Genomic DNA, 18,765 nt, shown 5'->3' with positions numbered 1-18,765 from the left:
CCTACACAGGCCAGTCGGCGAGGTGGGAATCTTTACCAAGGCAAATTTTTTTGAGTTTGTTTACAGCTGGTTTCACTTCCTTTGGCTAAAAACAGTTTAAGATGGCGACTGTTTTTTTCTTTATATCGTAATTACTGCTGAGCTATACTATTAATATTACTGTGATTGAATTTCTATCTAAGTTATTCAATTCTTTATAACAAAAGCAGAAAGAAGGGGAAAATAATTAATTGAAAGTAAGTTATTGATCTTTTTTTAATAAGTTATTTTGCTTAAAGAACTTTACGAATCGGTTAACGTAGAAATTACATTTTTTTTAAAAATACCATTTAAACCGATTTTCTTTCGAATAGTTGCATGAATGCTTGAAATCTTTACAGATTCTGGAAGCTTCTATTTGCATGTCCATACTAAAACGATAAATGAAGCTTTCCGATGGCAAGAAGTGAAACAAGATATGGAGAAATATAAAGATTTTCATGTAAGTATCAAATATTAGAAATTTTAAGTAGGTGAAGTATGAAAATTTTTTCTTTTTTATGTACTAAATTGTACAATTTTAGCCAGTTGTTGTAGTTTTACCCATCACACTCATTCTCATGAAGTAAGTAGTGTAGATTTAGTCAAATATACAATGAGAAAAGAAAACATCATGAATAGTGTTTAAGATGAGAGTCGCCTTTTTTCTATGCAGGACGCAATCGTTCGAGAACCCATCCTTTACCCTTTCGACCCCACTTTTAAAGCATTAAAATTTAAGTATGAAAATCAGTATAAGTTAAAGCTGACATATTAAAATAAGTATACTATGAGTTCAAAATTTTCTACTTTTCTGGAAATCTCATGAAACAATGCGTCCCAGTCATCTTGAATGTTGTTAAAATATCTACATATAGCATGGGAATAAATAATGAAAATATCAAAAATGCAAGGAATCGCATTATTCTTACCAGATGTTATAGAAACCAGAAGTTGACGGATTAAAATAATCAAAACAAAAACAAAAATTTTGTCTTATGATGTTTTTATCACTAATGGGATATATTGTCCCACTAGTAAGTACGATTAGGATATATTGTCCCAATGGTAAGTAAGATTGAGACAATATATCCTACCGAACGAAATGCGTCAAAATTTTAAATTCTGATACTAAATAGGTGCAATTATTACCATTATAACAACAATAAGAACAATTATAACTCCTTTACTCAAAATATGACAAGAATATATACGCCTCGGGATCTGATCAGGGGTAAGCCAATCCCTGTAACTTAGGGGTAGAGAGCAACCCACCACGAGTGGTAATTACCGGGATGGCGAGGTCCCTACTTTAACAGAGCCATACTTACTAACACTTCTACACACATCCTCACATTCCCTTAACTCACCCTATTGTATGTATTCCCAAACTGTAAATATTCAATAGTGTTTATTTTCCCATTGTACTTTAATTTTACCTTTTTTCATGTTTTACCTTTTTTATTACTTGCAATTTTGTTATTACCTAATAATTGCAGAGTGACATTTTTTCTCTCTCTAGAACTCCATTTTGCTCCCCAAATTTTATTTTTGTCGTGTATGTTTCTTAGTCTAATTTCAGGATGAATGAGAAAAGGGCCGTAAGGCCTCAGACGCCCAGTTCAACTACAACGAACGAATGGCAAGAATATAGTTGTACTTCTTGCCCTTGAGGTGGCTGCAAGACAAATGAGATTAGTCATATATGTAGCGAAAACAAAATCTATGTTATTCTCAAGAAACAGAGTCCCAGACCCCTATCTTGAAATAGATTCTGATAGATTTGAAACAGTAGTGAGTCTTACTTACTTAGGATCAATTATTAGTATTGACAGACTGACTATTGAAATAAAAAATTGGCTCTATCTAACAAATAAGGCTGTCTATGGGGTGAGAAGATTTATTAAATCTAGGTTTCTTTCTATGCAAACAAAGCTCTTCATCTACAAACTTTTATCAGACCAGTCTTAATATACGCTTCTGAAGCTTGGACAATGACAAAACTGGAGGAAGATTGTGTCACAACACTTGATGGAAAGATTTTACGGAGTATACTTGGAGATTTAAATGAAAATAATAACTGGAGAAGGAGATTTAATTTTGAACTGTACAAGACTTACAAACAACCAGATATTATTAAATACATAAAAATAAATAAAATTAATCGGATGAACCACGTGATTCGAATGACAATAGAAAAAAAAAGATACTGCTTTTTAGACCCACCGGAACAAAAAAGAGGGGAAAGCCGCGGCTGAGATGACCTGATTCGGTGGAGTCTAATTTTCTTGCAATTAATAAAATGAATTGGAGAACAAAGATAAATCGGAAGTCACTATAGAGTAATCTTCGAAGGAAGGCATTACCCTACACAGGGCTGTCTGGCTAACTATGATAATGATGACAGTTGTACTTGCTTCAAAATTCAGAAAATACGCAAATTAAAACGAGATTGAATGCCGTGCTCGCTAACAGAAGTCTACCATTTGGAATATGAGAGTGTTTGCGAAGTTCTTTTAGTAAAATTTTTATTTCCTAATGCCTAAAAACCCGTGCAATATTTTTAGCAGTGTACATATTTTAGTGTAGATACGAATTATTAGTGTAGATGCGTTTTGACTTATCCAAAATTAATGTTAGGAATAAAATAAATCATATAGAAGTTCATAACTTTTAAAAAAAAAGACATGTTTAAAAAAAGAACTCAAGGAGTTGAAGTGATTAACCATTGCAGAACGTTCCATTGACATGTTTGGTAGTTATTTTTCTGTAGTCAGCCTGTACAGAGATACCAACATTCGGTCATAAAAGAAAAATAGTGAAAATTAAAAATTTGCTTTAATGTATAAATGTAGATACTCTTAAAATCAGAACATCATCTCTTACTGGGTTAAAATATGCGTCAGCAACTATGGTAAATGACAAATTTTGTGATTAAAGACACCTTTGAACAATGGCTTTGTTGTATTTATACAATCACTTCGTGATTTCTATCAAACTCAGTTGTAGGAATTTCAAATCGAAAATAAGATATTTTAGGAAAGTTACAGATTTTTTTTTTTAAATATTTTTTTTACTTGGTTTATATTTTGTCTGAATGTAGAAGTTTATAAAGAATGTATAGTTTATGTACGTTCATGTATACTTATCTGTTCTTTTAAAAATGACACTTACGACAGTAAAACATATCACATTGACCTATTGCATCACATACTGAAATGTATTGTTGCCTTTCTCCTACCACTCCTTACGTGACAGAGAAGTGGAAACACTTAGAATTCACTTGAATGAGATTTAGAAACTTCTGATCAGGAATATATTTTTAAATGCATAAAAATCGAAGCTTGTAGAGTAAAACCAATTGTAGATTTGAAATCAGCAATATCTGGAAATCAGCAACATCTGGAATACAATCGAAAATATCTGGAATCCGTTTTAGAATCAAACGCAACCGAGAAGAGTAATCTAAGAAGATAGGAATAAAATAATAATTTTACTGCTCCCTTATATTTAAATTTTTTTTAAAAATCGATACTAGGTGTACAGACCAACCATACTAAATTATAGACTCAGAGACTAATAAAATTCATTCTTTACAGATAGAGTTTCAGATTTATAGTACGATTGATGCAATTATTGTAGCTGTGGATGACGTTAGGATCATAAATATGAAATGCTCAGGTAAAAATGAAGTTTTCTCATACAATAGGAAAAGTCAGTATGGTTTATGTTTTCAATTCATATTTAAGCAAAATCACACACCAGTTTCGAGTTAGAGAACTGCCAGATTCTTTCTGTAGATCCAAAAAAGTTATTTCTTCGAATGACTAATTTTGTTTTATCAAAACAATCGTATAAGGTTTTATCATTAAATTTACAACATTGTTTATATTTTACTCAATTATCCATGCGCAAAGATCATAATAGCTGAAGACACTAAGAATCAATCTTTTTTGTTCTCGTGTAGAAGAAAGATCAAAGTTCATGTGGCCAACGTCGACGACCGTTTTCGAACTCCTGTCTTTTAGTAACATAATAAAACATCCACATTGTGAACGCAAAACCCGAACAACTCAAATAAGCTTTAAGAATTCATGTTGCAAGCTTGCGTACACTAAATAAAGTGAGTGCTAATTTTGATTTTCTCTCATATTCATAAGAGCAGCGTTTTGACGTTAAATTTGCCCATATTCCTTAAATTGCCTCTTAGCTCTTCAAACAAGTAATCGAACCTAAGAACTTCAATTTTATCAGTCAAAACATTATTCATTTTCGGAATTCTAAGTGAGAATTGCTTTCCTTCAAATAAATTATTAATCATTTCTAAAATTAGTAATAAAATGAAATAGTTTTATTTGGATCAAAACTATTGCTTAAGAGTTTTTTATTTCCCTTTATCACTCTCTCTATATAAAAACGCATGCATATGTTTGTTAAAAACTCGAAAAGTTAGAATATATTGGGATCTTGTATATATTTAGCTGTTAGCAAAATATCAAAGGGTTGTGAGTAATTAATTACACCTTTCCGGCATTATGCGGTTCGGGAATATTGTTCAATAAATTTCATTTCTGAAACCCATTATTATAATAAAATAGTGCCCGGTCATGGAGTCAGCATTTTTGAAAAATATTTTAAAGAAGCAAACAAAAATTTAAATATTTTTAAAGCACACTACACTCATAGTTTAAATGTAAAAATAAAGCAATCTGGAAGCAAATATGCAAGACAACAGAAGTTATCAAGTATTGAAGAAACATTACATGTAACCGTTTCAGTTTTATTTTTAAACATAAATATTCCTACATTTAATCGTTCAATCTTTCTATTCGTTGGATTTTGTGTAAATTGATTTTAGTGTTCTTCGAAAAGTCCAGTGTTGCTAATAGCCATTAATAACAGAGGACGGGCTTAGTTATTATTCATATGTGTTGGCGGCAAAAGATATTGTGTCTTAATAGTGGTTATAGCCGCACAAACTGGGCAATACATAAAAAAAAACAATGACGAAAAGTAGTAAAAGAAATTTCTCACTTGAGTCTACCATTTTACCTTAAAAAGAGCAGTTCTCTAATTTCAAAATCGAAAAATTATGGCAGATAGAACTGTGTTGTTTTTGAGAAAGAAATTCTTAAGATGGAACAATTGTGCTATCTTCTTTTAATTTTAAAGGGGCATTAAAGACATATGAGTTCAATTATTCGAGGAATTATGAAGCATAAATCATGTTACCTTTTAAAATTTAAAATAAAATTGGATCTGAAATCTGCTGAAAGTATTCTTACAAAAAAGATTTCCATTCACTTTTCCGTCTTCTACCCAACAAGATCCCAAACTGAAAGAATTCAGATGTTTTTCATATGTTTCGACATTAAGCTCCGATAACAAGTTCTGATATTAAAACTTACTCATGTACCGTTACCCCTTTGGCTGTGATCTCAAAATTTAAATTTAGAACGGTTACCCAGGTTATTTCGTAGATAAATATCTAATGAATTCCAGAAAACTTTTAACATTTAAAACTCATTTTTATTGCACCTCTAAATCTTCAAAAAACATATTTTCACACATTTCCAAATGCTAACATGGGAATAAACATTTATACATTAATTAAAACAAAAATGCAACCTTAAACCACTCAAGCATAACCTTCAATTTCTACAGTTCAAAAAAGACATTTATAAAATAAGAACTGCATTTAACATTACTAAAAACACAGACTTGGTTTATGATATCTATAAATCACACTTAAATACTGATTGTTCTCCTACACAAAAAAACACAACATAACAGTTCAGAATTTACGGTAAATGATTCCTCTAAAATGTTAACGAAATAAAATTTAACGTTTTATAAGTACCCAAAAGAATTTACTGTAGGCCCATTTCTCCAGCTATTCTAATTTCAAGAGACTTAGGCAGGTAGAAGGGGAACACCGGACGTCCAGCATAGATTCCTTCGGACTTGGCCCATCGTCTCGAGGATATCGACTTTTGGCTAATCCCGGTAGTCCTTCCCGCTAGAGACTTCAGTTTAGCTTTCCCTAAGATTACGATCCACCATCTCCGAGGTACTGTCACGAACCACTCCTTCAGCGGACAAACTCCGCATCCCCAAGATACTGCTCTGGTTAACCGCTTACTGCTGATTACTACTGCTACTGCTTTCAGCCATCATCATCATCATCATTTGGGATTGCTCAGGGCCTTTAGGCCCCGTAGGGGCCTTTTACCCTTCCATCTGGTACTAGTGAGATCTGACTTGGTTGTATCTGTGCTAAAAGAGAAGGAGAGAGAGAGAAAAGAAGGAAACAAATGTAATATTAGTTTAATATTAGATGTGCGCGACTGCAGCGCCCAAAGCCACGCCTACATTTGAAGTTGAAAATTAGCGCCAGTTATGGCTAGCGGAGAAATATCAAGTAAATAATATTGAGATAATGCAATCAGCGCCAATAAAGTTTAGCGGTAAATGTTACAACTAAATTGGCCCTTTTAAAAGCCTTTTTTAATATTAAAATTTTTTAAAATTAATTAAAATTTTTCGAAAGTATTGCATCACTAGTTAGAAAGTATGCAATAGGTCTGATTTTAGAGTCCTCTATTAACATATCTGCCTCAAAAATTTTATAAAAATTTGCTGCATTACATTTCATCGCATTTTTAAAAAATTTGGAATTTAGATCAACAATTGTTTCAGTTAAGGTTTTAATGTGGAAATCTCTATGGATGGCACTATTTCTTATGAAGTATGGCATTCCACTCATTTTTCTTAGAATTTTATTTTGGAAAGTATTTAATTTCTTTGTTTGCTTTTTATTCAAGTTGCACCAGGCTGGGGATGCATAAGTTAAGATCGGTCGAATATATGTTGTGTATATGAATTTTTTGTTTTTAAGGGACATTTTTGAAAAGGGTCCAAGGATACATTTCAGTTTATTATTAATGCCATGGGCTTTACCAAGAATATTATTAATATGATCGTCCCAGTTTAATTTATTATTAATTGTGAGACCTAAATATGTAGCTTGGTTAACAATTGGAATTTGGTTTTCATAAAAGGTTAGAGTATTTGTAATAATTTGGCTTCTTGGCTTCTTAATAATAAGCACTTTGGATTTTTGAGCGTTAATATCAATTTTCCAATTTGAGCACCAAGTTTCAAGTGTGCTGATGTTATCCTGTAGTTTTAATAAGGCATTATTTGCAGATTTTGACTTAATAATAATTCCTGTATCATCTGCAAAGAATGCAGTGAGGCAGTTGTGATCGGTTCTGTTAATTGGAAAATCTTGTGTAAAAAATAGATAAAGAATGGGTCCAAGGATACTTCCTTGGGGGACCCCAGCTTTAATAATACGCCTAGTTGAAAGTGTATCATCAATTTTAATTTTAAATGAGCGGTTGCTTAGGTAGTTTTTTAGTAGAATAATTAGGTCACTATTAAAGTTTAATTTAATCAATTTATTGATGAGTCCAGCATGCCAGACTCTATCAAAAGCTTTTGTTACATCTAGCATTAAAAATGCTGAGCATTGCTTGTTTTTAATGGCTTGGCCGATGAATTCAATTATTCTAATTAACTGTTTAGTTGTACTTAATTTTTTCCTGAACCCATACTGTTCGTCGGGTAGTGTTATGAGTTTGTCTTCAATTCTGTAATAGATTATTCTTTCATATATTTTGCTTAATGAGGGGAGTAAACTTATAGGTCTATGATTTTGAGGCATTACTGGATTTTTAAGTGGTTTTGGGAAAAGAATAACAGTGGCTTCTTTCCATTTAGTGGGAAAATAGCATAATTTAAGGCAAGCGTTAATGATATTAGTTATATAATTAATGCAATTTGTTGGTAAATTTTTAATCATTTTGTTAGTGATTTGGTCACCTCCTGGTGCCTTTCTAGGTTTGAGCCTTTTAATTAGTGCTGTAATTTCATCATTGGTAGTGGGACTAATGCTATTTTTCATTACTATATTACTGAAATAATTTCTGTTTTCTTTTAAAATTTGATCTTCGAAATCATCATTAGTATTATTGTTGTTTTCTGTAAATTGATCCTCCATCGTGTCTGCAAAAGCTTCAGCTTTGTCTTCTGAAGTGAAAACTAGACCATTTTTACCGTGGATGGGTCTATTTATATTTTTATTAATTTTAAGAGCTTTAGCTAATTTGTGGATAGAATTATCGTCGGTGTTAAGTGCTTCAAGTTTCTCTTGCCAACTTTCGTTGCGATGATCTTGGCACTGTTTTTTAATTTTTTTGTTCAAGTAGTTTATTTCAGATTTAAGCTGAGGATCAAAAGATTTATGCCATTGTTTCCGAATTTTGTTTCTGTATTTTATCAGTTGTCGGATGTGGTCGGGAAGTTTCATGAAATTAGGGATTGCTATTTTTTCGGAGGTTGATTTATAAAATGCATCTGTTAGCATAGTGTTAATTTTGCTAATGGTTAGGTCTATATCTTTAGGACTATTAAGTTGGTAGTCATTTGGTTCCAAGTTTTCCAGATACTGTGTATAGTTTTGCCAATTTGTTGTTTTAATTTTTTGGGGGTTTGCTTTGGTATTTTGCAAGAATGTGGAGAATACTGGTAAATGGTCTGAGGATAAATCATTTATTACATCAGCACATAGGGGATAATTTGAGTTTGTAATAAAGTAGTCAAGAATATCAGGTCTATGATTAGCAAAGCTAGGGTAATAGGTTGGATGTATTGGTGCTACCACTTTTAAATTTTTTCTATTTATAATGTCTTTTAGTGCAATTCCATTTTTATTATTATTTCGACACCCCCAAATAGTATTTTTGCTGTTGAAGTCACCTCCAACAATGGTGTCTATGTTATCATTAAAAATTGAGTCAATATCTTGTTGTTTCAGGGTATTATTGGGAGGATTGTAAATAGATGAAAATTTATATTTTTTATTATTAATGCTTAGGATAATTGTTACTAGTTCAAATCCATTGCTGTTATCAATATCCAGTAATGTAGCATTGAGATATCTTTTTGAGAGGATCGCGGCCCCGCCGCCTTTATGTGTGAGTCTATCACACCTGAAAGTATCATAATTATTAATATTTAGTTTATGTTGTGGGGTGAGGTGCGTTTCTGTAAGCATACAGATATCTGGGTCGTGGTTTAACAGAAAATTTCTTAATTCGTCTAATTTAAATTTAATTCCATCCGCATTCCAGAGGGTTAATGTAATTGATTTACTTGTATTAGTTGTATTAAGCATTATTGATATTGTTTCTATTAAGAGCTGAGTTTAAAATATTGGTGAGTCCAAGTCCATTAATGCTATCTATTAAAGATTTAAGTTCGGCTATTAAGCCTTTTGCTACAGTTATAGTCTCTTTTAGACTATTATTTATGGTTTCGGTTTCGTTATCGGAATTTTTTAGGATATCAGCATATGATTTTCCTGTGATAGTTCTAGTCGGAAAGAATTGAGGTCGTTTATTGTAATTGCTATTATTGTGGTTATTTATTTTTGGCCTTTTTGGGCATTGGCTGTAATTTGCCGTGTGATCACCGTTGCATAATGCGCAGGTTGCTTTTGAATCTGATAGTTTTAAACATTGGCTGGTTAAGTGATCTCCAGCACATTTTAGACATTTAGGATCATGCCTGCAAAAATTAGCAGAGTGAAAGAACTGCTGGCACCTGTGACATTGCTTGGGGCCCGGTCGTCCCCTATATTTTTCGATTTTGATACCACTTAGATTATTTAGCATAGTTATGTTATACACATTTTTAGATTGTGCGCATAATGGTAATGTGATTAAATAAAGTGGGATAGGAGTTTTAGTGCCATTTCGGCGACTGGTCATTTGGGTCATGCTAATTACATTTAATTGATGTTCATCCATTAATTCCTCTTTAACTTGATTAAGGTCTATATTAATAGGCAAGCCTCTGATGACAACTCTCATTTGCTTGTCATCTGGGATAATAAAGGTGTGGTGTTTAACGTTTTTTGCTATGAGAAAATCTATAATTTTCCTGCAAGTATCATTATCATGTGGGTAGATTTTAATAGTATCAAAGTATGTTCGACCGTGAAATTCGGTCATTTTATTCATCCTTAGTGATTCATTTAGATCATTCCATGTTACTTTGTCGTCTTTAATTATTATTGGGGGGGTTTTGGTTTTAGGTACTTGTTTGTTTACATTTGAATTAAAATTTAAGTTTTCATTTTGAAAATCGTAAGTTTGTTGGTTGTTTTCTATTAGTTGGATAGGATCTTCAGAGTCAACCAATGGGATACCGTTATTTGAGTAGGTATTCGTATCCATTTCTCCTTCGTCGTTATTATTATTTATAGGGGGAAAATCATTTTCGTATTCTCCATCGCTATTTTTATCATTAAGTTTTTTCGAAATCGAGTTAGAATCACCCGATAATCGTCTTTTAGGTTTAGAAATTCGGGCAGACATTGAATTGATAAGTATTTGCCTAGGCGTTAAGGGTGAGGATCCAGGGCTGGTGACGTAAGCACCTTTCGGGGTTTCTGCATTCTCATTGGCTGTTAGCCTATTTTTCTTAGTGGGATTCCGATTTAATGTAGGAATATGAGATTTTTCTGAATTATTCCCAGTCAATTTAATTTCATTTAATTGCTGGAATTTATTTGATGTTGTTATAGGAACAGTAATTGTTGGGGATTTGGGTTTAGCACCCCTTTTAACTGTTTGATAATCCTCTCCCTTGGGAGTAGCATTTGATTCGTATTTTGACGACTTGCTCGACGCCATACTGCTTTTAAATGAAGCATCAGGATTTATGTCATTATAAAAGCCAAATGAGAGTTTATGTTCTTCATTTTTTGATGCTGGGCATTTTCCAGCATCTCTGTTTATCAGTAAATTAATCTGATGTTGGATATTATCTCGAGTAATTTTATGTTGCCTCAGAAAAAATTGGTTTTGTGGGTTGGGCTCGGCCAATTGAAGGTCGGCAATAATATTATGCTCTCTAAAGAGTTCATCATACAAGGAATCTTTAAAGGAATCCAAATCAAACGTTTTACTCAATTGCTCTTTAGCCATAGCAAAAATAGTAATATCCCTAATCTCAATAAATTTAGACCGACAACCAAGGTTGCTAGGAGAAATTAGCTAAAAGCAATTCAACACAGTGATATAGTCATACGTGACCGTTAGTTATCACCTGAAAATCAGTCACCCTGAGCCACTTGGGCGTTCTTGACAAGGGAAGGATTTCAGTGAATGCTTATCTCAATATTCAATAAAAATAATCAAATTAATAATAAGAGCAATCGAGATATAAATAACATACGTGCTGATGAGATGATAACAGTCTTAAAAAAGACTAGGATAGTAGTTAATAGGTGGTCTTGAAAAAGACCTTTTGTTTTGAAAAAATGACTGCCTGTTTACAATAACTCCGACGAACTCCAGAACTTTTCTGAACGAACGAACTCGAACCGAACTGTCTGAACTCCTACTGAGGAACCGAACTCTTCTCTACAATCACGGGATCGCTTTTATACTATCTCCTGCTTTCAGCCACATTCGTCGCTTCTCTTTTATCCTCCCTTCAACAAGGCGAAAGAATCTAGACTGACCTGTTTACCATGTCCAGAGTCATCCCGCATCCGGCGGACGTCAGAACCAAAAAAAGATCCCTGAGAAAAGCCGTCATAAATCCACCAATACCCTATACAAGTTATAATACCATCCTCAATAAATATTAATAAATTTAGTTACATAGATTTCACCCCAAAAATCCCTTTTTAAGACTAATTCAGAATTTCTAAAAAAAATATCATTATTATGATTGAATTTAAACTTTACCGTAGTGGTGCCATCTACAGAAAAATAATCTATCTTTGAAAGTATTGAAAAAAAAACCTATAATAAATTTCAATTTATTACACTCATGAATAGGTACAGCTGTGTCTTTTTAATATTATGAGTTTATTGAACCTTTCTTAGATTTCTGTACTTTTTACTTTAAAGTAGAATATTTACTACATATATAAAATTTTTTTAGAGAATTATCAAGAGAGAATTATCAACTTCAAAATGGAGTTGTTTAACCGACTCTAGGAGAAACTTTAGTTTAAAGAAAAATCTTAATTAATCTGTAATATCAAAATTTAATGCGTTATTTAGATATGAAGGATATTGCAAGTACATCCACCCCGACAAAAGAATTCACTTCAACAAATACTCCAGATCACTCTACTAGTACTTATACTACTGAAAGTACTTCAACAGTTGGTTCAAATGACGAAGAGAAAACTGGTACGACTATTTTCACCAGGGAAGATCAAAATACAGAACCTTCCTCGACAACTAAAAGAACTTCTCTTGAAGATACAATTTCCAGCAGTAAGTAGTTTCATGAATAGTTAAGGTATATTTTCAGCAGTAAAGTTGCATAGACGCCGCTGAAATTCCACATAACTAAGATAACAAGCTTCCTCTAGAAATTAAAAAAAAAAAAAAAACCTGTAGTGAAACTTCTGTACGAAAATTTAAAACCTACCTATTTTTTTTTCTTCCAAATTAGTAATCTTAGAGTAGAGTGGTCTTTCATAGATTCAATAAAAGAATTAATTTTTTTCTGAAAAGTTAGAAGTGACTTTTCAAATTTTCTTCTAAAAATTTTGCAAAAAGTTTTTTAGTTTTTTGTGAAAACTGCTCATCTTATTTATAAACCTATTTTCTGCTACCTTTACATTTGAACAATATTATTATTCGTCGTAAAACGTAAATTTTGAAGAAGTGGTATTTAAATAATATTTAAAATAAGTTGATAATTTTTAATATGATAACCATTTTAGTTTTTTAAAAAGACACCGAAAATGCCTAATTTCAGACCAAAATTTTATTACTTTTGTTATATTTTGGTAATCTTAAATGGTTTTGTAACTTCAAAAAAGAAATTAAAAACTGCAATGATTAAGTTACCATTTATTATGTTTTTGAAGTACAAGAGAGAGCACAAGAGTTTCTGCGGCTGAGGGTCAGTTTTTAAATTGTGTGGAACTGCAGCTTCAAATTCATAAATAAACAATTTATATACTGTTAATGCAATCTGTCAAATTTTTTAAAGTGGTAATGAAGTAGAATTAAAAAAAATTTCAATTTGAAGAAAAAACAAGTAGATGAGAAACCTTTTCGAATAATTTTGTAATGCTCGTGAGGAAGTGTAGTTTTAACCATTTTTTAGTAACCGTGAGAAAAATATAGCTGCACTCTAAAAACAGAAAAAAATTAAAAACAGGATACAGACACATAGTACCATATATTTTCTTCACATAAAAGTTACATAGATTATGTCCATCATGGATATAAAGGGCGCCAAAGAAATCAAATGATCAAAACGTTTTCATTCTTTGAAAAGTACAGAAAAAAAATCGTCGCTCTTTTTTACTTTTTAAACAGCAACTTTCCTCTTCAGCAGCAGAAGATGAAGAAAGAAGCAGTCGCTGAGAGTTTTCGGTACATGCTTATCATTTTCGTGCATTTCATTTCCAGTATCCGCCAACTGCCGTTGTCACTTAGTACTTTTCGTTGCAAGATTAATCGAGATTTAGGACCTAAGTTTCTCGTCAATTACCAGTCTTTATCTTTTCGAGAAAAAAAATAGAAACGTTCATACAAGAGGGGTTTTAGGAGGATCAAAGAATATAGGCGTTGTGATTCTTAGTAAAATAACGATTTCTTTCCTTCCAAGTTTTAATGTTTTATGACAATTTTAATTTATATCGTCCTTTTAAACAAAGAAATGTAATTATTCAGTTTCTAAATACACATAATGTAATATCCTATTTTCTGTCGTTTAGAGCTTAGTTCATATTCACCTACATTTTCATTTGAATCAACAAGTGCTTCAACGAAGGGTAACAACATTGCTACTTCAGAGGAAAGTACTTCAACCCATTTTACCAACATAGTGACTTCAGGTGAAAGTACCTCATCGCAAGTTACCAACATTGCCACTTCGGGAGATATTATTTCAACACACTCTTCCAGTAGTGGGACTTCATGTCAAAGTACTCAAACGGATTTTATTGGCATTGTGACTTCAGGTGAAAGTACCTCATCTCAAGTTACCAGCATTGCCACTTCAGGTGAAAGTACCTCATCGCATTTTACCAACATTGAGACAGATGAAAGTACAACGACTATTAGTACAAGTGACATCGATAAGACTGGAGTATTTACCAACACTAAGGAAGGCAAAGAGGAAAATACCACTTTAACAACTGCAATGCCTTTGATTAATGAAGCAACAGCAAAAAGTAAGAACTTCAGTAAAATCACTTAAATACGGAAATAAGTAAATGAAAACTATTGAGTTAATATGAAGTATGCTTATATAGGAAGGTTGCCTAATTCGTACAACTTTTAACATTTAAATTTTTATGACTCACAAATCACTTACAATTACATTTGAAGTGTCTTAATAATAAAATAAGACTGTTTAGCTTCTTTTATTATTTTTAGTAATAATATTTTTGCAGTAAGTAATGAAAAATTATTGTTTACGCAAGGTCTGAGATGGGTTCGGTTTATGAAACCGGTTTTCTAATTCGTACGATCCCTAAAAATTTTATGATTTATATGATTAAGTGAATTTATATGATTAAGTGAATAAATAGATTATATATAACCAAAACAACCTTATTTAGAAAAAGCCATAGAATGAAAATAATAAGACCACTCTATTTAATGAAGAAATACCAATGGTCACCTACGATCATAATCATATTTCAACGACTATCAAGAAATCTAATTCTGCTTATCAAGCACTTCTACCATTTTTTTCTCACAATTCCAAGACGTCTTTAATTACAAGAAGAAACATTTATTTAATGTGCATCCTGGTTTTTTAGCAACATAACACAGCACAATGACCTCAAAATTAAAAACTCTTATCTGCAAAGATTAAACGCATCGTTCTTCTACGAAGCTTCAAACTGTGCACAATGCAATTTCTAATCCTCAATTTCGATTCAATTAAATATTATTAAATCGAATATGATAAATGAAATAGATTAACGCTCTATTCAGTTATGCCGCAGCCTTCATTATTAACGACAGAGTATTGTCGAAATACTTTAACCACTCAATTTAAATTATCAACATCTTCAAGATGAACTGATTCATCTGAAGCAGTAGACCTTCGGGGGAGGGGAAGTGATACAGGGACTTGAGATATTTGTTGATTCGCATCAATATTTAATGATTTTTGTAAATATGTACACCTATTTTGTAAATAACTCCCTTATCCCAGATTATTTTTTGATTTATATCTTTCATTTTGTATACCTCTTCATCTTTACAAGATTTTGATTATTCTCGTTTAATTTTACGCTTACGTAAACAAATCTCGCACTCTTCTTTCCTCATTCTTTTTTACCCAACTTAAATAAAAGAGCATCTAGCGAACAAATTTCCACAAATTTAATTTTTTACTATAAAACAAGATTTATTAGCAAATGATAAAATCCTTCTAATAATGGTGCGTACAACAAAGTGTAATGGTACTAGGAAGTAAAACTTACGAAAGAAGACATAATTTTATTATGGATAATCCCCAGCACCAATGCAGGCGTCATTTTTAACTGATCTTATTTAATAGTACAAAGCCAAATGTGTGAAAAATCTTTATAATTTTGAGTTTTCTTATAAAAGTAAGAAAACTATTTGCTTGAAATTTTTTTAAAAATTTTAAGATTTTCAATAAAATTACATTTTTTTATCCATTTGTAATTTATTGACTGTCTCTTAAACATCAAAAATCTTTAAACTTCATTGATATATCTGAGAAATTGAGAAATCGCATGATCTAAACACTTCTAAAATTATTTCTGTTCTATGTCGACTCCTAAATTCCATGCTTAATTTTATAATATTTTTATAATCATTTATAGAGCAACCACTAGTGTTTATTGTCCTGGGAACTACTTTCTTATTAGTTCTTGTTGGAGCCACTTTGTCAGCACTAACATACAAAAGGTATGTATCATGTTATTCCTTATTATAAGATTTGTGATATTGATGATCGTGGCAAGCATAGTTCAGTTTGACATGCATTCATACATGCATATTTCTCACTTCTTCAATTCGGAGCATAGGGCTTCCATTATAGCTTTACACTTCACGCTGATTGTGGCCAGATATTCTGTCTCTTTCCTCGTCTTTTCTACTGTTTTCAATTCACTTGTAATCGTTTTGTGAAATTCCTCTTCGAAAGCAAATATCACCCAATGCTTAATCCTTAGTTTTCTTGATTCGGCTTAAAATTACACGGCAACAGAGTTGAACACTGGTTGTCATAAACTAACAATTGGATCGAGTGTTCAAAGACGGTCATAAAATGAAATAAAAATATAATCGCCCAGTAATTTTAGATCTTCCTCTATTTCAATTGCCTTGAGGGCTCCACTATAAAACTCGTTTTAGTGTAAGTTTCTCAGCTTGACACGAATTAGTTTCAATATAAGGCAGGCAAATATATTTAAAAAAAAATACAATTATGCATTTTTTTACTTAGTCAATGTTTATAAAAAAAATCATGTTCATACGCATACGCTAGTGGCCTAAAGCGCGATACTGCAGTGAAAATTATATATATATATATATATATATATATATATATATATATATATATATATATATATATATATATATATATATATATATATATATATATATATATATATATATATATATATATATATATATATATATATATATATATATATATATATATATAAGGGCAACAACCCCTATATTTTGGTGGATTTATTTGTCAAGAAGGCAGGAATAATGAGAACATGTTGAGCACAAGATTTTATTTACTAAATAGATCGTGAAGCCGAAGTCACATCCCCGCTCTCCCGGCTGGAGAGGGGGGAGGACAAAGTTCCAGTCAGATCCGACGGAGTTTAGTTGGTAAACATTATACACCAAAAAGCCACGCTAAAACATTGCTCCTGCATTATATAGGATGATTAAAGGTTGTGAAGAGGTTAGTCATATTGCCTTTTTCTGTGTATTCTTACGCCTCTTCAATTTATTTATTACTCATAGCAAATCGTTTAATCTTTCCATATATGGAAGTGAAAGATCTTAAAATAACTTCTCTTTTGAAGTATAAATCTAATTATTATTCATTGGCATGTTTTTAGCCTTGAAGTCCCGAAATAGAACTTCTACCCTTATCCTTTACTAAAGATATTTTATGAAAAGGAATGAAGTCTTAATGCTTTTATTAATACAAAAGTATTTAATTTTTGTATTACATATATATACCGTTTTTACAAATAACTCCTCACTTGTTAAATGGTGGTTTCAAATGTTTTGAGGTATCGTCTTACATATAACTTTAATACCTTACTAATTAACTAATTAATACCAATTTGCACTTTTATTTTTTTCAGGTTGAGGAAGAGTGTCCTGATTGCAATGAAGTGAAAGCATCTTCACTTCATGCATCTGAACATCACGTAGAATTAATAAACATCCTTATACTTTATGAAAACTTTATGTAGTTATGAATATAATAGTCTGTGTTGATTAATAAATTTTAATGATAACAACTATGAAAGATAATAAAGAATTTAATGTCATACTAAAATATTTTTTTAGTTCATATAAAAACTAAAAAAAAACATGGTAAAAAGTGTATTTTTTTCCCTTTTAACAATTTATTTTAAACAAATTAATTTATAATATACATTTTTATATGTTTATACGTAACCATTAAAATGGTATCCAAAGAGAGCAAATGCAACAAAATATAGTGACAAGAAAATAGCTTCGATGGTTGAACATTTACTCTTAAATTTAATATCGGTATTTTCTTTTATTAGTTATTTTTTTATTAGTTTCAATATATATATATATATATATATATATATATATATATATATATATATATATATATATACATATATATATATATATATATATATATATATATATAATATATATATATATATATATATATATATATATATATATATATATATATATATATATATATATATATATATATATATATATATATATATATATATATATATATATATATATATATATATATATATATATATATATATATATATATATATATATATATATATATATATATATATATATATATATATATATATATATATATATATATATATATATATATATATATATATATATATATATATATATATATATATATATATAATGAAAAAATGCAGATTAGCGTTGAAAATTAAGAAAATAAGGTAACATTGATAATAAGGATTTTTTTACTGCACATAAGATACAAGTACATAGGACTCATAAAATAAGTAAAAACACAAAGACAACATTAAAAGAAGAATCATTATTAATAAATAAAATACTTTTAAAATTTAAAAAAAAAACTAAAAAGTTGGAAAACAAAATAAGGGAAATATATAATTTCGTCATCAGCTCACACAATTATATCCGCAATAAAAAGTGCTTTCTAAATTGTATTAATACAGACTAAACACAACATATCTACAAAATAGTATACTATTGTAGTGATCATTCGATTGTTTCTATCAAGAGTATGCTATTCGCTTTCGCTATATTTATACATTAGGGGCCGTTCAAAAAGTACGTACATCCCGAAGGGGGGGAGGGGATTTGCTATATTGTACGGTTTTGTACGATGGGGAGGGGGAGAGGTATTACACAAAGTACGTACATTATAAGCATACACCAAATTTAA

The 18,765-nt window shown here is 30.8% G+C and overlaps 1 protein-coding gene across 1 annotated transcript; it reads left to right on the top strand.

The window, feature by feature from the left end:
• The first annotated feature begins 383 nt into the window (after positions 1-383).
• Positions 384-17,622, top strand: LOC147808550 (uncharacterized). Its single transcript, XM_087165204.1, has 6 exons — positions 384-481; positions 3,618-3,699; positions 12,165-12,383; positions 13,844-14,302; positions 15,938-16,022; positions 17,450-17,622. The coding sequence occupies exons 1-6, from the start codon at positions 458-460 to the stop codon at positions 17,481-17,483; spliced, it is 903 nt and encodes a 300-aa protein (XP_087021330.1). The 5' UTR covers positions 384-457; the 3' UTR covers positions 17,484-17,622.
• The last annotated feature ends 1,143 nt before the right edge of the window (positions 17,623-18,765 follow it).

This window comes from Parasteatoda tepidariorum, chromosome 5, assembly GCF_982258835.1.
Source record: "Parasteatoda tepidariorum strain Cologne lab strain chromosome 5, Ptep-v5.0, whole genome shotgun sequence".
NCBI classification, from domain to species: domain Eukaryota; kingdom Metazoa; phylum Arthropoda; class Arachnida; order Araneae; family Theridiidae; genus Parasteatoda; species Parasteatoda tepidariorum.
The sequence above is the reverse complement of the archived record's forward strand: the minus strand, read 5'-3'. Positions and strand labels throughout refer to the sequence as shown.